At 34.6% G+C, this 25,761-nt stretch overlaps 1 protein-coding gene across 1 annotated transcript; it reads left to right on the forward strand.

The window, feature by feature from the left end:
- Nucleotides 1-16,041: 16,041 nt before the first annotated feature.
- LOC143537798 (RPM1-interacting protein 4-like) lies at nucleotides 16,042-17,795 on the forward strand. The gene is made up of 3 exons (XM_077031484.1): nucleotides 16,042-16,910; nucleotides 17,290-17,472; nucleotides 17,595-17,795. Exons 1-3 carry the CDS (start codon nucleotides 16,539-16,541, stop codon nucleotides 17,613-17,615), a joined length of 576 nt encoding a protein of 191 aa, XP_076887599.1. The 5' UTR covers nucleotides 16,042-16,538; the 3' UTR covers nucleotides 17,616-17,795.
- The last annotated feature ends 7,966 nt before the right edge of the window (nucleotides 17,796-25,761 follow it).

The raw sequence follows: 25,761 nt of genomic DNA on the forward strand, positions 1-25,761 counted from the left end.
TGGTTCGTTTCTAGGGTTCAATTCGCTAAGCAGTTCAATTCGTTAACCAGACGAATAAGGTCCAGTTCGTCATAAGGCATGATTCGTTACCAAGGCAGATTCGTTATAATAGTTAATTCGTTATGAACTTCCATTCGTTAAAGACTGAGTAACGAATTAGAACTTTGAAAGAATGACAGAACAGTCCCCGGACTCTGCTAGGGGTTGCGCCCCTAGACCCCGCTGCCAGGGGCGCTGCCCCCGGACCCCCGTCCGTTGAGGGTTATAATTAGAATAGGAACGTGATATGGCTGGTGATAGATAATTGATACGCATAATTGTTATACAGTTAGCCATGCCCAACTGAAGAAAGGTATAACTATTAACGGTGAACGTAACCGACTTCTGGTGAGTTTCTAGCCCCATTCCTTGTTATGTTTTCAGGGCTGTGTGCATACTCGATGTGGTTAGTTAATACACTTATCCTAAGTGATAAGTGTATGCCATATATGTATTATGTGAAATGTATGAATGGTTTCTTGTCGATACATGAACGATCTTCGGAATTGCATGTATTGCCAGGAAATGGTTGATGTTATATGTATGTTGTAAGATGAAGAATGAATGATGTATGTATGAAACTTACGATTATGTATATAGAAGAGTATGTTAAAAAGGTATGGAAGAAAAGGTACCGGACCCTAATAATATCCGAGGATGGAGGACACCGGACCCTAATAATATCCGAGGATGGAGGACACCGGACCCTAATAATATCCGAGGATGGAGGGTACCGGACCCTAATAATATCCGAGGTATGTAGGGCGAATGTTCTTTATAACGTAAGGTTAGATATGTATGTGTATGAAAGATTGGTGGACATGTTAAGTGTGTAATGCGTACCTACGGGCACGTGTATGTGTATGTAAAGTAAGTTATGTGATTAACTAGAACTCACTCAGCGTAGCTGACTTTTAGTATGAACTCAGGCAAATAGGTTGAGGCAGCTAGCATGATTGAAGACACATGGCATGGAATCGAAGATACTGGCATCTCAAGAAAATGTTATGATGTTTTCAAAGACTATGTTTTATGTTTAAATAAATTTGAATGTTGTTAAGACAAGATTTGACAGTTTTGTAATATGTTATTGTTGAAGTTATATTCCGCGTAAAGTTTTAATTAACTATGATATTTAGAACTGTGTTTATGAGTAAATCCAACACCAAAGTAGGGCTACCGGTAATGGGGCCTTACAATCATATTGTCGGTCAAGGGCATTGAGGAACTGAAAGAGTTTTTGTTCTGACCGGATCTTGTTGTAGGTTGCAATGTCAATTGTGCAGGTCATGGGATTCGGATCTCGCCTTTCAATTTCACCCCAAACGCCCTGCATAACGATCCAAAAATGGTGACCCATTATGCTTGATTCCATTCGCCTTAACATGAAGATCAAAGGTTTGCAATTTATCTTTCCCGCTACTATAGGTAACCACCAACGCATCCCATAAGGTTTTGGCTGTGGGAAATTCAGTTAAGTTGCTTGCAAGAGCTGGTTCGATATTTTGTATTAACCAAGAGAACACGACTAAGTCTTCTTGTTCCCATTGTTCATATGTTTCATCGGTTGGTTCCAGTGGTGGCGGGTTTCCCGATAAGTGACCCAACAAATGTTTCGATTTACCACCGATGGCTACTCGAATCATTCGAGCCCATAGGGCGTAATTTTGACTGTTTAGCTTGAGGCTAATTTTCAAACTGTCGGAGAGGTTTTGTTTTGAGGTTTGATTTTGGTTGTTGAGGCTGCTCTTGAGAAGGTTTGTTATTTGCAACGCGAGCTCATCATTGTTGTTCCCGGTCATGATGATTGCTCACAGGTTTAGGAAGAAAAACAATATTTGGGGTAGATTTTGAGTGGTTATGAACAGGTTGATCCTAAGATCATACACCATGCTCTGATACCATGTTTGTGATTGAAATACAAAAGATTGCAAATGAGATGAAAGAAGAATCGTTTATTATTTTGATGCATATACAAAGAAGACAATAGAATACAATATATAGGAAAAGTAGGTGAGAGTTAAACAAGGTAATACAATCAATTGTTCATGGCTGGAAATCCTCTCTAACGGCCTTAAGATCAAGAGCAAGGTTGGCATAATCTTCTTAATATAGGAATTGATGTGATATTGATCCACTTACTTTTTAACCAAAATATTTTTATTTTCTAACACTTGTCACATTTCATGTACTAACAAAAGCCGAATGTTTGTTAAGGTATGGCATAGGGAGCAGGGCCTTAGAACTGTGTTTATGCATAAATCCAACGCTAAAGTAGGGTACCGGGAGCAGGGCCTTACAACATTTTCTTTTATAAGTTGTTTTTTTACACCTTTGGCCATGTTTTTAGTGGGTGTTTGGGATTGCTTATTTTTACCAACTAATAACTTATTAACTTTTTGAAAATGAATAATGTGTTTGGGAATGCTTATATTGTGAGAGGAAAAGTTCCATAAGTTACAATTTTCTAACTTATTAACTTAATAAAAAATTATAAGGAGATAAAATAAGGAATATTCCCAAACACCCCCTTACTTTGTTAGTTTATCATTTAACTTAAACTTATATTGTCACACCCCGACCAAAGTTGGAACATACCGGGGTGCAACGTGATTGGACAAATACACAAGACACTATTTAAAGTGACAATATTTATTCAACTCATTTTATTTCAACAAATCAGTAATCAACACATCTCGTTCACACGAACAAATTGAATACAAGTAACAATTATATAATTCGTTTTACTAATACCCTAATAGTCTTGGTAACGTTTTCATCAAGTCCTCGAGTCAACAAAAGTCAAACCTGTAACATTTCATAAAATAAAGTTTATCAACACAAAGGTTGGTGAGCAATCATAAGTTTGAGCATATAAGTATATAGTAATAAAGAGCCACAAAACTTGTATACAAAACAATAAATAAAAGCTATAAATTTGGATAAAATAGTTATCGCTAACAAGTTAGCGACACCCAACTATAAGGGGTGGCCAAATAGTTTAGGATTTTATAGACAGTTGCTAAACACATTAGCACCACCTAGCTACAAGGGGTTTCTGAGTAGTCTAGGATTTAATAGTTATCGTTAATTGCATTACGTTAACGACACCTTGCCATAAGGGGTTGCCAAATGGCATAGGATTTATAGTTCCACCATCCAAAAGCGATAAACACATAAGCATATAAGCATGTAAGCATAGAACACCAAATCGAGCAATTATTCAAGTATGGTATACAATCACGTTTGTGGGTTTAAGATTTCAAGTATATAAAGCATTTAGTTTGATAAGTATGAAATGTCACCCCAAAACGAAAGATGGAAAAAAAGGGGTATGAAAGTACTCACCTCGATTGATGAACCGAGAAATAAATAGATAAATAAATGAAGCTCGAACGGTAAACGAACAGATCCAACTTGAAACGATAAACACCTTAGCTAAAATAAATAACGTAATATATATTAATGAACTTGAAACTATAATGAAACTGTATTGGAAAACACTGAACGATGAGGTTCGGTTGTTAATCGGGTTACCGGTTAATTTGTTAATGATTAGGGACTCATACTAAATTGATAATTAAAATAAGATAATATTGTTTTATTGGACTTTTAAATAGCTAATCCAATATTAAAAGAAACAAGACGAGCTTAATTTAGGAGTTCGGTTTTATAAACTGAATAAATAATAAATCTTATAATAATATTATTAATGATAATGATAGTAATGATAATAATAGTTTTAGAACCTGTTATGAATATATATATAGATATATAAGATAATAATGATAATAATAATAATAACAATAGTTATTGTTAATAATACTAATATAGTATAATACTAATAATATTAATTAAAGAATAACGATCTTAGTATTAATTAAATTGTTGTTGATAAAATAATAATAATAATAAATAATATTGATAGTAAATAATGATACCACCCTCGATGTCGGTTTGAGTTCTAAACGAGTTCACAAAATAAATATAATAATATTATTGCTAATAATAAATGATAAAAATATAATTTTAATAAATAATAATAATATGATCTTTAATAATAATAACTTCAATATTTATAATAATAATGATAATATTATTAATAATAATTAATAATAGTAATACTATATAAATGTAACGGTAAGTTAAACATAATAATACTGATAATAATTTTTGTGTAATAATATTAGTACTAATAGTAATCGAGATTTGTTATGTATAAAAATAATACTAACACCGGTCTAGAATGAGACCCGAACCCGTGACCTCTAGTTCAACGACTTATGTACAAACCAACCGAACCAAAATATCAATTGTTAATTTAAACCCAAAAGAAAATTTATATATCCATTACCCGAGTATTTATCCTTTCCCCAATTCAAACCAACAACGCAAACCCGATTCGTTTCAAAGTATTTAACCAAAATTAACCGATACTACCAAACCAATTATTAACAATTTAAATCCAACAATCGATATATGAAAATTAATAACACCGAAGCCTAAATTATTTACCGAGGGATAACGAACGGCGCTAGCGAGCGACACGAGATCCGACAAAAAAAAGTCCAACAACAACAGCGGTTCACACCGGTGGCTGCGCGGCTGTGAGCGGTGGCGCTTTGACGGCAGCGGCGGCGGCGTTCCAGCTGTGGCAGTGGCGGAGAGAAAGAGAGATAGAGAGATAGAGAGAGCCGAGAGTGAGAGAGTGAAGGACGGAGAGAGATAGAGCAAGGGATGGTTTTCCGGTGGTGGTTTGCTCGCCGGAAAAAAGAGCGGATGGAGAGAAGGAGGGTGTGGCGGTGAGGGTGGTGGCCGAAGAAGGAGACGGGGTGATGTGGTGGTGCGTCGGAGGTTGGAGGATAACGGGGCGGAGCTCGCCGGTCGCCGGAAATTGGCGCCTGAAAACGAAAGTGAAAGAGAGGGGTGGCTGTGGTTTATGATTTAGGTTTAGGTTTTTTTCCTTTTTATATGTAATATACATATTTATAGAAAGGCCCTCCAAGTTTCAATAAATGTTTAATATGAGTTTAAATGTTCTAAAAGCTTATAACAACTTAATGAAAATTAGTTTGAACTCCCTTATGTTTTTTTCTTAACGACATTATAATATGACCAATATCGATTTATTGCTGATCGAGGTATATAATAATATTATATTATAATTAAATAAGGTTCTAAAAATGTTTGAGCGGTTTTACAAAATAAAAGTTTATAATACGAATATAACTTGAGACTCAAATTTGACGAATGTCACAGTATCACCAACGTTTTGGAAATTTCGTCCCGAAATTAAAATAAACATAAAGAAAAATAATTATTAACGAATGTTGTCTTTAGTAAGATAATTGCATGAACAAATTTTAAGCAAACGAATAACGTCAAATCCTAGCATGACTCGAAAAAAACGCTACAAATGAGAACATAATAAAGACACTTATATATAGGAAGTACCAGCGGCGTATTCACCATACCTTTATCACGATTAGCATTTCCATCGTTTTTTTGCCATCATCCTCGTGTCTGAGTTATCGCACACAAGTGTACTTACTATGGCTTCCGTACGGGGATCTCGATAATTAAGTGTGCACCCATAATTATTTAGATCGTCGTATGGTCCACATGGTTCGTCCCATTGTGTGGTTTAAGAGGCATATTTATTTTGAAATCTTTAAATAATAGATGTGTAGATAAATTTGTTGAATTTTACCCATATTGACCAAAACAGTACTAGCGGTGAAAATTTCGGGATTGACTTTTTAGTAAGTAGGAAAATGGGATACATAAATGAAACAGTTAAAATCTTAGAGTATAACCAAGGTGAAAATAACTATTTTGTTTTAAATAAGTAAAGACGATCAAATAAATAAATCAATGGTAAACAATTATGAAACGGGATTTAAAGTCAAATGTCATCAAGATAGTTACCAAAGTCTATAAATCAAGGTACTAAATAAGATTGATAAGATGAAACCTGATAAATAGAAATGGAGTGTCCAATAAGTGATCACATAAAGTTGGAATAAACGATTATACAACTTGAAATAACGTCGTACGATGAGTTACATACATGTACAAACTTGAGGTTATAAGTAATTAGGATTACGATTGCGTGAAATCACAAGAATGAGGTGAGTTTCTTTGGGGTGACGCATACGTGCATCAATATAAATAAAATAGTATTGATTTACAACCAAAACAATCGATGAAATGTGATAAAACGTGAATACGACCACTATTGTGAAACCATTTATATAATCGTCATTATAATAACGGTTTCTAATAGCGCCAAAACTTGTAGACAGCCACACATAGGCCGTTAATAGATTAGATGAAATGATATAGAATAATGTATAGGATCGTGTTTGAATAAATGCTCAAACATAAATAACATAGTCATGAAAATATCGTTTAAAAGATAAACGATATTTTTGGCGAAGTTAAGGTTTTGAAAGTATTGCACAAATTGTTATTGAATAGTTTGCATTTGGTCACGAAAATCAAAACACAAAAATGAAATCTCATGTGAATAATATTATCATCGAAACATATTATCAAATGAAAATAAAATCGCATTAATTGTGAGACTCGAATTTAATGTCAAATTATGTAAATCGCGTAGCGTATAATAGAATAAAATTTAAAATGAGGTCTTAAGTAAGACCGTTTTATTGCTTCTAAGAAATGTACATAATAACAAAGCATCGCGGTAACGCATTGCTAGAGAAGATATTTAGATCATTATTGAATGTAAATCTTGTAAGCCATATTGTTAAAGGAAATTGCATACATAAAGCGATTGTGATGAAAAATATTTATAAAATAATGCTTGCGATAATAAGAAGTAATAGTTTGCGTAAATCGTTTTTGAGCACAAATTTGTGTAACAATATAAAATATTTATAAATGCGTCCCAAGATTTGCAAAGTCATGGTCATTGAGTTTATGCAATATGAGAAAAGTTGTAATTTATTACTAAATAAATTTCCATATTCAACAATCAAAATAAAACCTCGATTTATAAAGTTATTAAGAGATATATCACCTTAGGTAACAATATTTAAAATCTTGAAATCATACTCATAATCGTTTAACAACCTTTGAAAACAATTCCTCATAATCAAATTTTGTTGTCATGGCGATACCATATACATGTATATATATTTTAAAAAAAAATACTTCATAAAATACGAGCATGGCACGTAAACCATTATTATCATTTTTATTATTATTATTTTTATATAATTTAAAAGTGATTATTTGAACACATGAGGCCATTATAAATACATTAGTTGTATATATATAAATAAAAAAAATTTAGGGAAAAGCGAAGCTTGCATGCGTAGGGGGGATCTTAGGCTTCGTACGGTGAATGGGTTGGAAATTTAGTAGTAAGTGAGGGTGTTTAGGTCGGATTGGGTAGTTAAGTTTTCTTGAGTTGAATCGATGGGGTTTGTTGAGTTTAGGTCTTTTGAGTGGGTTAGGTTTGGATGATTTGTGTGAGTAGTGGTTGGGCTAATAGGTGAGGTTTGGCTTATTTGAGCTCGGGTTAAGTTGATAAGTTGGATAATTTGATGTTGACTAGTTTGGGTTGAGACTCAGTTTATACATGTATTTGGTAAGGAGTGTTTGGGTTTGCTATTTTGATATCGAACTCTATGGTTAGATGGGAATGGTGTGGCGATATGGTTTGGTGAATCGACATAGCATGGGTTGAAAGATTTGAGTCATAGTTGGGTAAGATTTGGTTATCGTATGTTCAAGGTATTTTGTGGGTGTGTTTGTCGGTGTCCTTGAAGTATTTGGATAGTGAGTTTGATAGGTTTTCGTGGCGTAGAAGTGTCGGTAGTTAGGGCCTTTTGTTTGGTTGATTTTTTTTGTATATCTTGGACTTGCATGGGGTTTGGGTAGATGAGGGTATACTTTTGGATGTTTAGGTTTCGTTCATATTGAGGAAAGATTTGAGTGTGCGGGAAAAATTTTGAAGTGTAAGGATGGTTCGATTTAAGGCGGTAGTTTGAGATGGGATACGGGTGTTTGGAAACTTATGGTTGTGTTTAGGGAAATTTTGACTAATAGTAGGTATTAAATTGAAAATATCATAATTTATAAATAATGTTTGAAATGTCCATGAAAATTTTGATAATTAAAATTACATGTTAATATATATATATGAATATATATTTTTTATAAAAAGAATTTTTTTTTTTGAGATCCGAGCGTGTGAATCATACAAAAAAAATTTTTATAAAGATTAAATATATTTATTTATTTATTGCTTATGAGGAAATTTAAAATACGTAAATTGAATGTTAAAATTTGTTATCAGGTTTCAATATTAAATGATGAATGTCGTCTTTGGGAAAACAAATTTGCGAAACGAAATTATTTTATCAAGTTCGTTATTTAATCTTGTGTAACAAAAATATCATGGTAAGTTAAATGACCGGCATTGTAAATCGAGAAATCATAAGTAAACGATTTTGATCTTTAAAGTAAACTTTCTATGAAGTTTTGCATGAGAGTTTCAAGAAGATTACAAACTATAAGTTTGTGACTTTCTTGAAAGATCATGGCAAAACTATCATAAGAATTTTAAAACGCGTAAAATCGTATGATGTAAATTTTTTTTTATTTGCGAAAATTTATAACGAACCAAATATTGCATGATGAAAGTTGTTATGAAAATAAATTTGGGTAGTGAAGATTTTACCACGTGTATTACATAATATAGTATAATTAAAAAAAATGTCGTGAGAAGTTTAAAGAATTAAAATTTTGAAATGATCGTCCGAAATAAACAGAATAGTTATAAAAATAAATTTTTTTTATAAACTTTTTGTACCAGCACTTTAAAGACAATTTAAAGTTTTTACAAAAGAAAATTTACTTGAAAAGTTGAGGTGAAATTTATTATACAACCTTCTTAATATGATGAAATTTATATAATAAGATTTTTGTTTGTAAATCGTCTTAATGAAAATAAATGGCATATTAAAAATTATTATGAATAGGTCCAACTCTATATATACATATATTTATTTATTTATTTTCCTTTTTATAACGAAGAGATTTTAATGAACGAAATTGCAATAAAAAATCCTTGTGAAATCAAAATGAGAAAATTGGTGTAAAACTTTACCATATAAAATCGAGATATAAAAGAGTTATTAACAATAAGAAAAAAATATAACATTTATAAATGAAGGCTTATGATAAGAATTTATAACAAAATAAAGGAAAAGTTATTTAAATTCTTGAAACGTAATAATAATGTTTTAAGATTTAAAGGCGGAAAATCGTGCATGAACCACCATGACTTGATATTCCGACACTAAAAACCTTTATTACATAAATACCATGTTGGAGTCTAAACATGTGCACGTACCACCGCGACTTTTTCATGTTTTAGACTTAAATAACAATGATAACACAATAAATCGAGATACAACGTCATGCCAAAACACTAGTCCACGAAATCACCGTAGTCCTATTGTTTTAACACCAAAAATTAGGATGGCGAGCGGAACACTCACATTAGACTACTTAAAGTGGTCATCTCATATGAGACGATCTTTAAGGAGATTTGAAACAACAGGATCTAAGTTAAGCTCGTGATCCATAAAACACAATAAAGACTAACGTTTTTGCGTTTTAAGGTAAGGATACCTTGGAGTACTATGAAAATGTGTGTATGTGTATATTTATGATTTGATAAAATAAATAAGTACATAAATAAACAAGTGCATTGAACAATCAAGTAGGGCAAACACGTACAGGCAACACGTATAAGGACCCTAAAGTAAAGACTATACTAGGTCGTCACGTCTAACCACCTATCTTTTAGTCTTGTGGCTCTGATACCAATCTGTCACACCCCGACCAAAGGCGGAACATGCCGGGGTGCAACGTGATTGGACAAATACACAAGACACTATTTAAAGTGACAATATTTATTCAACTCATTTTATTTCAACAAATCAGTAATCAACACATCTCGTTCACACGAACAAATTGAATACAAGTAACAATTATATTATTCATTTTACTAATACCCTAATAGTCTTGGTAACATTTTCATCAAGTCCTCGAGTCAACAAAAGTCAAACCTGTAACATTTCATAAAATAAAGTTTATCAACACAAAGGTTGGTGAGTAATTCATAAGTTTGAGCATATAAGTATATAGTAATAAAGAACCACAAAACTTGTATACAAAACAATAAATGAAAGCTATAAATTTGGATAAAATAGTTATCGCTAACAAGTTAGCGACACCCAACTATAAGGGGTTGCCAAATAGTTTAGGATTATATAGACAGTTGCTAAACACATTAGCACCACCTAGCTACAAGGGGTTGCCAAGTAGTCTAGGATTTAATAGTTATCGTTAATTGCATTACGTTAACGACACCTTGCCATAAGGGGTTGCCAAATGGTATAGGATTTATAGTTCCACCATCCAAAAGCGATAAACACATAAGCATATAAGCATGTAAGCATAGAACACCAAATCGAGCAATTATTCAAGTAAGGTATATAATCACGTTTGTGGGTTTAAGATTCAAGTATATAAAGCATTTAGTTTGATAAGTATGAAATGTCACCCCAAAACGAAAGATGGAAAAAAAGGGGTATGAAAGTACTCACCTCAATTGATAAACCGAGAAATAAATAGATAAATAAATGAAGCTCGAACGGTAAACGAACAGATCCGACTTGAAACGATAAACACCTTAGCTAACATAAATAACGTAATATATATTAATGAACTTGAAACTATAATGAAACTATATTGGAAAACACTGAACGATGAGGTTCGGTTGTTAATCGGGTTACCGGTTAATTTGTTAATGATTAGGAACTCATACTAAATTGATAATTAAAATAAGATAATATTGTTTTATTGGACTTTTAAATAGCTAATCCAATATTAAAAGAAACAAGACGAGCTTAATTTAGGAGTTCGGTTTTATAAACTGAATAAATAATAAAGCTTATAATAATATTATTAATGATAATGATAGTAATGATAATAATAGTTTTAGAACCTGTTATGAATATATATGTAGATATATAAGATAATAATGTTAATAATAATAACAATAATTATTGTTAATAATACTAATATAGTATAATACTAATAATATTAGTTAAAGAATAACGATCTTAGTATTAATTAAAATGTTGTTGATAAAATAATAATAATAATAATAAATAATATTGATAGTAAATAATGATACCACCCTCGATGTCGGTTCGAGTTCTAAACGAGTTCACAAAATAAATATAATAATATTATTGCTAATAATAAATGATAAAAATATAATTTTAATAAATAATAATAATATGATCTTTAATAATAATAACTTCAATATTTATAATAATAATGATAATAATATTAATAATAATTAATAATAGTAATACTATATAAATGTAACGGTAAGTTAAACATAATAATACTGATAATAATTTTTGTGTAATAATATTAGTACTAATAGTAATCGAGATTTGTTATGTATAAAAATAATACTAACACCGGTCTAGAATGTGACCCGAACCCGTGACCTCTAGTTCAACGACTCATGTACAAACCAACCGAACCAAAATATCAATTGTTAATTTAAACCCAAAAGAAAATTTATATATCCATTACCCGAGTATTTATCCTTTCCCCAATTCAAATCAACAACACAAACCCGATTCGTTTCAAAGTATTTAACCAAAATTAACCGATACTACCAAACCAATTATTAACAATTTAAATCCAACAATCGATATATGAAAATTAATAACACCGAAGCCTAAATTATTTACCGAGGGATAACGAACGGCGCTAGCGAGCGACACGAGATCCGACAAAAAAAAGTCCAACAACAACAGCGGTTCACAGCGGTGGCTGCGCGGCTGTGAGCGGTGGCGCTCTGACGGCAGCGGCGGTGGCGTTCCAGCTGTGGCAGCGGCGGAGAGAAAGAGAGAGAAAGAGAGATAGAGAGAGCCGAGAGTGAGAGAGTGAATGACGGAGAGAGATAGAGCAAGGGATGGTTTTCCGGTGGTGGTTTGCTCGCCGGAAAAACGAGCGGAGGGAGAGAAGGAGGGTGTGGCGGTGATGGTGGTGGCCGAAGAAGGAGACGGGGTGATGTGGTGGTGCGTCGGAGGTCGGAGGATAACGGGGCGGAGCTCGCGGTCGTCGGAAAACGAAAGTGAAAGTGGGGGGCGGCTGTGGTTTATGATTTAGGTTTAGGTTTTTTTCCTTTTTATATGTAATATACATATTTACAGAATGACCCTCCAAGTTTCAATAAATGTTTAATATGAGTTTAAAGGTTTTAAAAGCTTATAACAACTTAATGAAAATTAGTTTGAACCCCCTTATGTTTTTTTCTTAACGACATTATAATATGACCAATATCGATTTATTGCTGATCGAGGTATATAATAATATTATATAATAATTAAATAAGGTTCTAAAAATGTTTGAGCGGTTTTACAAAATAAAAGTTTATAATACGAATATAACTTGAGACTCAAATTTGACGAATGTCACATATATGGTCCGAGCTGGTCTCATTAGAGAGAAAACATAAAACGTTCAACCAGTTAAGCCAAATCGGCCTATTAAAAGATAATGTATAACCCAAATTGATCCGTTACAAAAAAATATATATATAACTCGAGTCTGACCTGTTGGATATACCATACTCCATTAAATCGGCACGTTGTGTTTCATGTCATGTAAAAGATTAGTTTCAATTATTATAGCAGGATATTAACTTCTAATCACTAATTTTCTCAACTCAACGAAGTGAACTTCTAATCTCTAAAGAACTAAATCAATCTTCTCAGTATTTGTGTTTGTTGGATATGTTTGCTTTGGTTTACTTTATTCAAATTCTGGTTTCCACGATTCATTAAATATTGTATAACTCAATGGTGTTATGAGTCATGAATGTAGCTCTTTCTCTGTATGAATTGGAACTGAGTTGTTTTGATGTTTGTAGGTGGAGACAGTTGATGACTTGATGAATATTGTAGCTTTCAAATTTGGGTTCGCATGAGGTAGTTGATTGATTGTTAGCGATATCTTTTAGATTTCTGAATGCCATGGATGTATATAACCTTTTCTAACTTTTTGCTTATTTATACAACTTCATGTTTGTTATTCTATTTCAGGGTGCATCAAATGTCAGTAGAAAGTAGAAAAACAAATAAATTTGTACCACAACGATAACACACTGGGCTACCGCTGCAATGCGCGGGTTCGAAATACTAAGCTAAGTTGGTGTTTAATGAAATGAAGAGAAGAAATGTGAAAACAGGTTTCTTTAGTACTATTTATATATATTACAATAGGAAATTTGCAAGTTAAAACTAACTTTTATTACATTATTGATTTAGCCTGATGTGAAATTATGAAAGTGGAATGTTGGGGCTGTTGTGGCATGCATTCTTACTTGGATATTATGAAAGTGGAATGCTGGGGCTGTTGCGGCAAACATGCTTACTTGATCCAAATGAGGTATATATTTGTTATCTTTACGTATTCTATGCATAGTAATAGATTATATTCATATTCATATATTACACATAAAAACAAGTTGGTGTCTTTATATTTAAAGTTATCCCTTTGTTTAATTCTTCAGGGTATTCGCTTTCGGGTCGGCAGTTGTGTAGCCTCACAAAGTGACAATAACAGTGAGTAGAGGATCTTCTTTGGCTTCTTTTGACCGGAACAACTAACTAATTTTGTTTACTTAAATGGTGCCATAGTAGTGTGGTGGTGATGGTGGATTTTTGGAACTCTTTAGAAGAACACGCCAGACACTTTCATGCTTCAACAATATTCTAACCCTGCAAACACGTAAGTTTCATCATCCTTTTCAGTTAGTAAAAACTGTTTTTGTTAACAATCTTCTGGTGTGAAATAAGCGTGTTTTAAGACACCAGGTCTACAGATTTGGGACGACAGCAGGTCTAGAGATTTGGGACGACAGGGATGGAAATACACACTGTTATAGAGAACTGAAATTTGAATGAAGTAGAAAATTTTACTACTATCAAGTCACTAACTGATGTATGTAAAATTGTTTCAATAAAAGTTGAATTTTAACATTATTGGGACACTGGAGAGTCGGCCGAATGCGGTTGGAGACGCGCTCAAAGAAAATTAGTGGTAATTTTATGTTTTCGCAACATAAAATTGTAATTTTTTTAATTTTATTTTAACTTTATGTTACGGCGGGTTTAAATACTAGTTATATATACTAATTATCAACTTTCTTATGCATAAAGGGTTGTAACCTTAGCTTAAGGGGTTATACCCTCTAATTCACATATACAAAGCAAAAACCTTTTAGCCTTTTCTTTTTTATTATTTACGTTTCGATTTAATATTTGAGCGTAAACACACCCCAACTGACGTGCGCGATTGAACGTTTTACATATAATTTTCATTAGGTTTAACTGTCTTGATGCAAAGCACGGGTCCCGCCTTCAACACACAACTTGAATAAAACGTTTAAGTATTACTTTAGGTTTACGCCCCCACCGCAACGCGAGGGGCTTGGTACTAGTTTTTATTATTTTAGATGTAATTTTCTTAAATGAATCATCCTACTTATTAAAGTATTAGAGCATTCTTAACTCATTTTCTAAAATCATGTAAGGGGAATTTGTAAATTATATGGTGAGGTTATTATTGGTTGTGAGTGTGAATTATAGTATGGAGAGAGAATAATAGTGATTTTTTTTACATTTAGGGAAACTTTGTTTGCACCTATTTGAACATGAGAGAGAAATGTAATGTTTTTTAGTGTAATTATAGAGATAAAGATATAAGACTGGCTGAGAATGCTCTTAAAGATACAAAATAAAGAGTTTGTACTTAGTTTTCTATAGGGGTGTGCAAGAAACCGAAAAACCGCTCCGAAACCGAAAAAATAAAAAAAAAACCAAAAAATTCAAACCGAAAAAACAGAACCGAAACAAAAACCGATGGTTTGGTTTTATATTTTTGTAAAAACCGCACAAACTGTTCGGTTTTGGTTTTGCATGTAAAAAACCGAACCGAACCGAATTCCTAAAATTTTGTTTTTCTATACTGTATATTAAGTAATTTATAATAATTTAATAAATATGTAATTCCAATAATTTTTATCAAATGTATGATAATATATTATTTTACAGTTAATAAAATTATTTATACCTAAATTCATTATTTTTTGCAAACTTTTTTTTGGGCCTAAAACTTTTAAGCTCAAATGACAAAAACCGAAACGAAAACCAAAAAAACCGAAACCAAACGGTTTCAAAAACTCCAAAAACTAAAGGTTTGATTTTCGGTTTGGTTTTAGCCCAAAATCGCACCAAACTGCACCACGCATTTTCTATAACCACGTCATGAATAATATTTTTTCTAAATGATCCAAATCTATGAACCTTTATACAACTTTATATTTATTTACGTTAAATACCATCAAAGACTTAAAAATTGCGTATCACATTGTGTAACCTAATTGTGACACATACTATCAAATTTAAGAAAGGGAATATCTCATAGAATAGTAACCAAGTTTCAAAAATGTTTTAATTAGGCCACTCATACATATTTTTCTCGAATCAGGTCACTAAATTTCAAATAAAGTCTCACTGATTTTTATGTGCGTCAAGAAAGAAATGGAGAATAAGATGTGGGGGTCGGAATTTGCAATATATGTGGTTAAATTTAGAAATAAAAACGTTAATTATATGAAAATTTAAAAATAAAATATAAAATTTACGTTGCCACTCAATGTCAACATAAAAAAAAGATAAAAAGATTTCCTATGTGAAACAAAAAAGAAAAAGGCTAAAAAACATGCTAAAACCCTTAATTTAATAAAATATGAAAGTTGAGTGACTTAATTGGAACACTTTTATAAAGTTGAGTGACCTAATTGAAACAATTTTAAAATTTGGTTACTATTCTTTAAGAAACATTAAAATAAATAACTATATGAATGCGAGAACTAATGAAAGCCCCATGTTTCACGCGTTTCAAAAACCAAACCGAAATCAATCAGTCTCTCTAAACTTGGAGAGAACGACTAAACCGTGACTCTGTAGAAGGGAACTTTGGTCCGAAATTGGTCAATATTATTGTTAACATCAAAATCTAAAGCATTTTGATTATATATTATTGACAATTTTGCAAGCATTGTAGTCATCAAAATATTGTCCCCAAGCACACCTTAACTATTGGATTTTTCCATTGCAGGCCTGAAATTAAAAACAAAACTTCCAAAATGGTCCCACACGCTAAAACAAAAGCTAGTGTCCTATACTCATTCATCTCCGTTCTCAGTTTTGCTTCAAATTCAAAGAGAATTCGCTTTAGATTTCGGTCACAAACTAACATGCCGGTAAGTTCATTACTCTTTAATTATATCCCACTTTACGAACATAAACGTTTCGTTAGTTAAATCAAACATAACATAACATTTCGTTTATTTGATTGATTATATGTTACGCCAACAGCAACGATCACATATCCCGAAGTTTGGGAGTTGGGATGCTGATAATGTCCCCTACACGGCCTACTTTGAAAATGCTCGCAAAGATAAGGGTAGTGGTGTGATGATAAACCCCAACGATCCGGAACAGAATCCGGAAGCTTTTATGAAATATGGAGGGAATAATGATGATGCCATCACTTCCAATGAGAAAAATATAAATAGTGATCACGGGTTAAACTTAAAGAAACAACAAAGCTATAAGTCAGATCAAAGAAAGAGTGCCAACTCAAGAGAAAGAACAAGCAATTTTTCTCCACCAACACCTTCACCGGTATCGAATAAGCCAAAATATGGATATAAACCAGCCGATGATATTGTTGTAAGTATACGAAAGTCCTTGCACAAGTTTTTGGTATTTTGGATCACGAGTTTCTTATATAAAATTCAAATAAAAGTTTCAAAAATGAAAACAAATCATTTTTCTATGTTTCTATTAAATTTGTTAATTTTGATTGTTTTATATTTCATATCTAAACTCATACGAGAAATAATAAAAAGAACTAGTTAAACAAAAGATTACTCAAACTAGTCGAAGTCACTTAAATATTAATATGTTAAACGAATTACTATTGTAATAATACTCTTTTTTATATTATTTATAGCGTTAATTACTTATAAACTCTAAAACTAGTAACTTACCTGTCTTTTACTTGTTACCCAACCTGACGCATGACTTTATTATTTTTTTTTTATTAAAGTCACATAGATCAGCATCTGTGCCAATGTTTGGGGCATGGGATGAAAAGGACCCGAAATCCGCGGACGGTTTTACAGTCATTTTTCAGAAAGTTAAAGAGGAAAAACATATTGCAGCGACCAACTTCCCACCAATCCCTCAACAACCTACATATACACCTAAAAAGGATACCAAAAGAATTAAGGTATGATTACCTTTTTCGTGTTTATTATCGTTGTTTAAAAAAAACGGGTCAAATCAAGCTGTGTTTTTTAGATCAAGGTCAAATTAGTGTAAGTTGAATCTTATATTGTATTGATTGTGCAGAAATGGTGTTGCTTGTTTTAAGAATACAAGTGAGCTGGGATTGCGGGTCGTCCTCAAGAATGTATGGATAATCTTGTTCTTAGGTTTATCTATTGTGTTTTATAGTTCCAAAATATACTCAACCTTCTTATATTCCAACCAAATTTACATTACAATGGATTGTAATTTTTTAATTTCTATGTTGAAAACAATACGTTATCATGTATTCATTCATTGAATATATTTGTGAAATGACAATTTATAATATGTATGCAAGGGCATCCCGGAGTCCTAAAACGTAACGAGAAGTCGGGGCCTTTTTCCTAACCTTTTGTCACAATGCAAAACAACTAACCACAAATATATTTGTTTTTTCAAATAACCTAAGGGTCATTTACATTATTTAATATGTTCTTTGTCTCATTTTGGTCTAAACTGAAGATTGTTGGGGCCTAAAGCCTCTAGCTTGATTTTACCCCCTTAAGACAACTCCCAGGAAGGATGGTATTGAATATTGAGATAAAAATTGTCAATTCGTCATGGTTTCATTTGTGTGTTAGTTACACTAGCTTGTTTGGTCAAGACTTAGCACGACTGCATGAGCATGTTGACGGTTTAAATCATCAAGTGTCCCGGGATGCCAACCTATCATCAAAGTAGGATATTCATACAAATCCCGTCTTCACTATATATGCATTATGCAGTTGTCACTTCATAATAACGATGGTCACCATCAACCTTTAAAAAAAAAAGCACTTGTGTATTTAAAAAGGGTCCTATTAGGGACACCCCAAACACTCCCTATATGTCACGAATTGCCTTATACTGTGCATATAGGAGGGGTGTTTGGTGCCCCTAGAAAACCCCTTTAAAAATGCTAATACGAAACACAAGTAATAATGAATATTATCATATACATGTGCATGATATAATATAGATTGCAGTTTTTTATTTGTCAATAATACATGATACCATCCACCCACGTATCGTTATTAAAGGCATCCCAAGTAATCCAATATATTTACACAACGTAGGTGCTGACGTGACACATGATCAAGCCTCTAGATCAAGCTCCAGAGTGTGTAGTGGGGCTTGATTGATCCACCCCCAAGTTTTTGATCCACCCCATGCCAAAAGACTCGTTCAAGTCCGTCCGCGCCCCCCTCCACTGCTAAGGGGTAGTGGTGTGCGCGGCGACCACGTCGTCCACCCCCCATTACCCACAGCCTTAGCTGTGAATCACTCTTTCTCTAGTTTCTTTCTATTTCTAAGCTAACAACAAATAGACAAACACGTTGAAAAAGGCATTTGTAAGCTACTTACTAATGTGTTATGAAGATTGCGAGTCCATTTGATTGGGTTGGAAACGGCTTTGGCGCCGTTACTTCGGTGACGCACTGACGCTCAAAGGGGATCTATCCTAAAAGTGGAATTACTTTTAGGCTTCTCTAGGGCCAGTTTCCATTTAAAGTTGAACTCAAATCGATATATTAATATCTATTTCCGAATAAAATGACAAAAAATATATATTAATTAGTTTATTATTTATTCATGTGTATTTTTATAACTCAAGTAGTGTTTTACCCGGGCAGTGGTAAAACCTAAACGCTTGTCGATTTCAAGCGTCGAGGTGCTAAATTGGCGCGACTTCAGCTGGTTTCGGTTACGTGTTTTATTGTACTTAACCTAAAAAACAAAAATAAAAAAAATATATAAAAATTGAGGTGGACCAATAGGATAACTTCGATTGGTAAAACTTGAGTGTTGGTAAAATCCGACCGTTGTTGATCCCGACGATAAGGTTGTGAGTCTGCGCAAATTCGGTCTGTTTCTGTCACGTTCGTTACGATACTGGAAAAAATTGGCATTTGGTCGGTTTTCGTTATGATACTGAAACAAAAACTTAAACAAAACACGATGAGTCTACGAGAATTACTTTGATTTCTGTCACGTTCGTTACAATACCAAACTATAACAAAACAAAAAAAAATATCTTGCACCAATAATTGCCGCCTAGTGGCTCAATGGAGGTACTTGCGGCGCTAAAACCTTTATTTATATTAACATATCTAGAAAAAACATAAAATAATTAAAGGAAAGAAATAAAAATAATGTTCAAAGAAAGATGAAGAAATTTTGGAATGTGTGAATCGAACCTGAATGCATTGCCAACTCCATTCTAAATTCTTCTCATGCACTAACAAACTTAGGACCAACCAACGCACCAAGTCATCACAATTGTTTATCCATTAGAATGGTATGCATAATAACAAAAAAAACTAATAAAATATTCAAAAAAATATTTTGTTGTACCAAACTTCTTAATTATACTATGTAGATTATAGGAGTGTATACGAAGTAGTGGCGATAACGATCATTATGTGATGAAAAATACTTTAAGGGTATGTTTGGTTGGAGATAACTGAACGAAGGGGGAATGTTGGTAGAAAAAATGTAATGGAAGGGAATGAAATGGAACATTTCCATTCATTTGTCTTGTTTGGTTAACATATGAGAATAAAATGAATTATTACTTTATGTTGTTTGGTATCCACAAAAAATATACATAGGAATGAAATAGATATGACTGAAGATACCAACCTCAAAATAATTAAAATTTGCAATGGCGACGGTGGTGGTAGCTTCTATGATGACAATGATGGTGGCAGTGGAAATGGTCAAGCAGTGGTAGCATTGGTGGTCGGGTAGCGATGGCAATGATAGGGTGGAGACATTGGTGATGGCCAGGGAACGACAGTGGTGATGGCGGAGGTGGTCAGGCAGCGATAGTGATGGTCAACCGGTGGTGATGGCAACGATAGGATGGCAGCAACGATGGTGGCAATTAGGTGGTGGTGATCATGGAACGACAATGGTTGCGGTGACTACGACAACGATGGAAGTGGAGGTGGTAGCGTTGGTAGTGGCTAGGTACACATTGTGACATCCTACATCGGTTGAGGAGGAGAACGAAACCTTCTTTCTAAGGAGGTGGATGGATACCTTTTTCATTATAAAGCATTTTGGACGTTTAATGGTCGTGGATGAGTTGAGAATTCCATAGCTAAGCGTGCTCAGGCGGGATTAGTCTCAGGATGCGTGACCTCTTGGGCAAACAAAAGCAAATTTGCGAGGTGATGGTGGTTTGTTCCAACCAAAGCGTACAATATTATGGTGCGGTGGTTGCTGGGCTGTTACAGATGGTGAAAGATGGGAACATGAAGGAGTTAGTGGAAATAAAAAAGAAACAAGGAAAATAAGCTATAACATTATTGGGGGAGCAATGGGCAACCGCTAGGGAAAACGGTATGATCAAGACTTGAAGACGTTTACGTAGTCGCATGAACATGTGACTTGTCTAATGTTTGAAATATTTTAGCCCTAAAACATGAAATAACGTAAAAATATAATCAGCCTTGTAATTTTAGATTAGTTTTTTTTATTTACATTTTGAAACTTCTTATTTTGGTGTTTTAATAAATTTGAATTATGTATTTCATAAATTTTAGGTACACTGGTTTTGAATAATCTCAACTATCACCTTTTGGTCGCTGCTTATCCAAACTAAAGAAATAGTTGGTGACAGTCCCACCTTCCAACATGTTTGCTTCCGCCGGAAAATGTTTTTTGCCGGAATACTCTTTTCACCGGATTACTCAGCTGAACACCACCACCTAAACACCACCCCTTGAAAACCACCGCCTAGGCGCTGGCCACAACCACCACCTGAACACTACCATCACTTCCACCAACGACAATGTAACATCCCGAAATTTCCTAGAATAATATTTAATACGTTATTTAATTATCGCGTAATAGTTTACTCGGATTAATAGAGAAATAATAAAGAATTAATAAAATAATAAAGATGGAAGGTTAAGTAGGCTAATTAAATGGAATAAGTATGGACCAAAAAGGAAATATGAGTCTTAGGTCCATGGGTTAAGGGAGTATAAATAGCCCTTAAACCCTAATCCTTTCCATTTTTATCCACTCTACACTGTAGCCTCCCTACACACTCTAAAAACACACACATAGCCTCCATACACTACTGCAAGAGGAAGAGAGAAATTCGAGACCAAACAAGCTTAGATTCTTATAAATCTTTGATACACAAGCAAGATACAAGATTCTAGTTTATAACCAAGCTAAACCGTAACCTAAATGTTGGGTCAAGAGTTTGACCCAAATGAAGAGATTTGACCTAAATGAAGAATATTGAAGATTGAAATCTTCTCAACCTCCTCAGAAACTGCTAAGTATTGAACCCAGGTACACCTTGGACCTTCGAGTAAGCTTTTACTTAGCCGAGTACGAGATTTTGCCTCCCGGGCACGGTTTACTTCAAATAATCTTCTTAAGTGGATATCCGAGCAAGGTATGCTTTTTAGTGATTTCCGAGTAAGGTTCATTAATTTGGCATATCCGAGTAAGGTTCACTTTGTCAAGCAGGATTGTTCTTCAAGACCAAGTATTTTACTCTTCCGAGTAAGGTTTGATCAACCAAGTCCAAGAAGCCAAGTAATTGGAAGACCGGGCAAGGTATTCTTTAATAATTATGGTCCGAGTATACTTGATGAGTTGATGGAATATCTCTAAGTTATATCGAGTAAGGTTCTGCTCAAGCAAGGTATGTACTCCCGAGTACGCCTTATCAATAAGTTATTCAACTGACAATGAGCCGAACAGGATCATAGAAGAACAAGGTTGCTCGTAAGGATTTGTCGAGCAAAGTTTGATAAGTCCAAGAAGATTGAAGTCTACTCGGTGAATATTTTACTTAGTAAAATATTCTCTAAGTAAAGTCTACCCGGAAACTAATTCCGAGTACACCTCTATGTTTACCAAGTCTGAAGGAAGGCCGAGTACACTGCGTACTCGGAGACTGAAGTTTAATGAAAAGCCTACCCGGAAGACTTGTTTTACACTTAGTATAATTTTTGAATATGTAAATTGAATATGTACTATCGGATAGGGTTTCTAGAAGGAATGACAGCTGTCCCAGGTTGGCAGGCCTATAAATAGAATAATTAGGGCACGCCGCCAAAGGACGGAGCGCGAGACACGAGAGACAGAGAGGATAAGACCGACACATTAATTAAGAGAATATTTTGTGTGTGACGGCTGTCCTAGGATTCCTCCTAAACCCTAATCGACTATCCTTTTGTATGATTAACGTTATATAAATGGAAATTTTTTGAGTGAATCCTTCGTGTGTCTTCGTATTTTTGAATATTCACTGCAACCGTATGTTTGTTATTGATTCCGCCTTTAACAAACGGTCATCTTTCTAAACATAGTAACCCATCATTAATGTAACACCCCGACCAAAGGCGGATTATACATCGGGGCGCCACATATTGTTTCACTACTCGTGACACTATTTGGGTGTCAATATTTAATAAATATATTCATTCGCGCACGCGCAAAGTAAACACAAGATAACATAAAGCAACATAATTCAATATATTATAAGGCAAAATATTCGAACAACAATAACTTGTCTTGATACATTTTAATCTAGGTCCAAAAGTAAAAACGTCCTACGTGTCCACAAGCTCCAAATGTAGCTACAGCAAGCCTGAACATGTGTTAAAATAAACGTCAAACACTTGCGTGTTGGTGAGAAATCAAGTTTAATACAATACATAGATAACAATAAATCTGCGCGCAACATGTGTATGTCTGGTTTTCAACAAGGGTGTAATCTGATCGGGACCAACTCTAAGATTCATAGACTGCCAGTGCTCACAATTGAGCTCACAAACAAAACAAACTGTGCATGTGTAAACAAAAGAGAAAATCATAAACGATAGTTCTCCCGTGTTCATCTAATGGTACCATGAGAACTGCGGAATAGACCGACAAGACGGTTAATGATCCACACATACAAATAAACAGCCAAGTCTACGTCCTCAACACATGGGATACTGCGCGACTAAAGTTCATAAACAGTTTAAGACTCTAAGTTTGTATGAACACATGAACATCCCAAAACATTAAAAGCAAAAAGGGATTAGGTACGAGATTACTCACTTGATAAACGATGCGGTGTAAGATAAAGCAAGAACCAACTTTAAACAAGCACAAGTTAACCTATAAATAAGATTATTGTTTTAATGATTGGTTTTAAGTCTTGATTATAAGTTAGCATAATTAATAAGTAAATTATTATATATAATATATATATTACCGGAAAAGCAGGGCAGAACAGGGAGGAAGACGGAGGCAGAGAGGGAGGCGGCAGAGAGAGCAAGGAGGAGGTTAAATTAAGTGTTTGTGTGTGATGTGTTAGGAAAAATAAGATTATTGTTATTTATAGGGAAACCCTAGGGAACACAATCCCTAGAAAAGGGGAAAAGATCTCAAAAAGCAAAAGATTCCAAAAGCAAAAGATATCAAAAGATATGGCAGCTGCAGGGGGCAAGATAAAGCTGACAGGGAACAGTAAAAAGGCATGGGCGGGTCAGATAAAGGTACTGGTCAAGCATGGAAAAAGCAGATCTCAAAAGATAATGTCAGTCACTTTTTCTGCCAACCAATGGGGTTGGTGCGCATGCTGCGCCGAAAGTGGCTTTTCAGACATAAAGCAGATTAGGTCAACAGCACAAAAGATAAGACATCACAAAAGCAAACGGCTAGATTAAACAGAAGAAAACTCAAAGGGTTAGCGCGAGATGGCTAAGGCGCACCGCGGGAAGAATCACATTTCTTAGCGCGCCGCGGGAGGAACTACAATTCCTAGCGCGCCGCGGGAAGAACTATAATTCTTCGCGCGTCGAGGGATGAACTACGATTCTTAGCGCGCTGCGAGAAGAACTACAAATCCTTAGCGCGTCGCGGGAAGAACTACCGTTCTTAGCGCGCTGCGAGAAGAATTACAATTCTTAGCGCGCTGTGAGAAGAGTTCGTCTCGCGTATCGCTGGAACAGATGGTCTACACGCAGGCTTCCTTGTAAGGAGTCTGGCGCGTGGAGCTGCGCAGACAACCTTAGGCGGGAAGGAACAAAGGACAAGCAAAGAGTTAGAAGAAAAAGAGGGAAACAAGGCTTAAGGGCGGGACGGCGACAAGAGGGAAAAGAAGGCGGAAAGAGAGAGAGAGAGAGAGGCGGGAAGGAAAATATATTATTATTATTAAAAGTAAAATATAAGTATAAATAAATATTAAATCATAAAAGAAAGAGATCGGATAAGGGAAACGGGTACCTGGGTCGGGTCGGATCGGGGCAGATGTCACAGTCTCCCCTACTTTAAGAAATTTCGTACCGAAATTTATCTCGAAGTAGGTTGCGCAGAGAACAGGTGCGGGTACTTGATCTTCATTTGATCTTCCCTTTCCCATGTAAACTCGGCTCCGCGCTTGGACTCCCAGCGAATTTTAACAATAGGGATACGACTGCGCTTGGTTTGCTTAACCTCGCGATCCATAATCTCAACAGGCTTCTCAACGAAATGCATAGATTCATCAACTTGAACTTCATCAAGTGGAATGTGAAGGTTCTCGTCAGCTAAACACTTCTTGAGATTGGATACATGGAACGTTGGATGCACATTACTGAGCGCGGGCGGCAGGTCTAGTCTGTAGGCAACTTTTCCTACACGCGCGAGAATCTTAAATGGTCCAACATATCGAGGAGCAAGCTTACCTTTCTTCCCAAAGCGGACAACACCCCTCCAGGGCGACACTTTGAGGAGAACAAGATCACCAACTTGAAATTCGAGAGGCTTTCGCCTGCGATCTGCGTAACTCTTCTGTCGGCTTCTGGCAGTCAGCAGATGATCACGGATCTTGGCGATTTTATCGGTTGTCTCTTGAACAAGTTCGGGTCCTGTGATTTGAGCTTCTCCCACTTCGCTCCAACAAATCGGGGAGCGGCACCTACGACCGTAAAGTGCTTCAAATGGGGCCATACCAATACTGGAATGATAGCTGTTATTATAAGAGAACTCGATCAAAGGCAGGTGTGAATCCCAATTACCTCCAAAATCAAGAACACAAGATCGGAGCATATCCTCAAGAGTTTGAATAGTTCGCTCAGACTGTCCGTCAGTCTGAGGATGATATGCAGTACTCATGTCCAAGCGAGTTCCTAGCGCAGATTGGAGAGATTTCCAAAAGCGAGATATAAAACGGCCATCGCGATCGGATATGATGCTCAAAGGAATACCATGACGGCAGACAATTTCC

Source organism: Bidens hawaiensis, unplaced genomic scaffold (assembly GCF_021521415.1).
Source record: "Bidens hawaiensis isolate Kalapana, Puna unplaced genomic scaffold, B.hawaiensis_p1.1 tig00011382_1, whole genome shotgun sequence".
Lineage (NCBI taxonomy): Eukaryota > Viridiplantae > Streptophyta > Magnoliopsida > Asterales > Asteraceae > Bidens > Bidens hawaiensis.

What these genes read in the sequence shown, in the direction of transcription:
- LOC143537798 (XM_077031484.1), top strand. Translation starts at nt 16,539, where the DNA reads ATGTTACGCCAACAGCAACGATCACATATCCCGAAGTTTGGGAGTTGG. An exon ending in AACCAGCCGATGATATTGTT is followed by an intron (nt 16,911 to 17,289) that starts GTAAGTATACGA and finishes TTTTTATTAAAG; the next exon opens with TCACATAGATCAGCATCTGT. An exon ending in AGGATACCAAAAGAATTAAG is followed by an intron (nt 17,473 to 17,594) that starts GTATGATTACCT and finishes TTGATTGTGCAG; the next exon opens with AAATGGTGTTGCTTGTTTTA.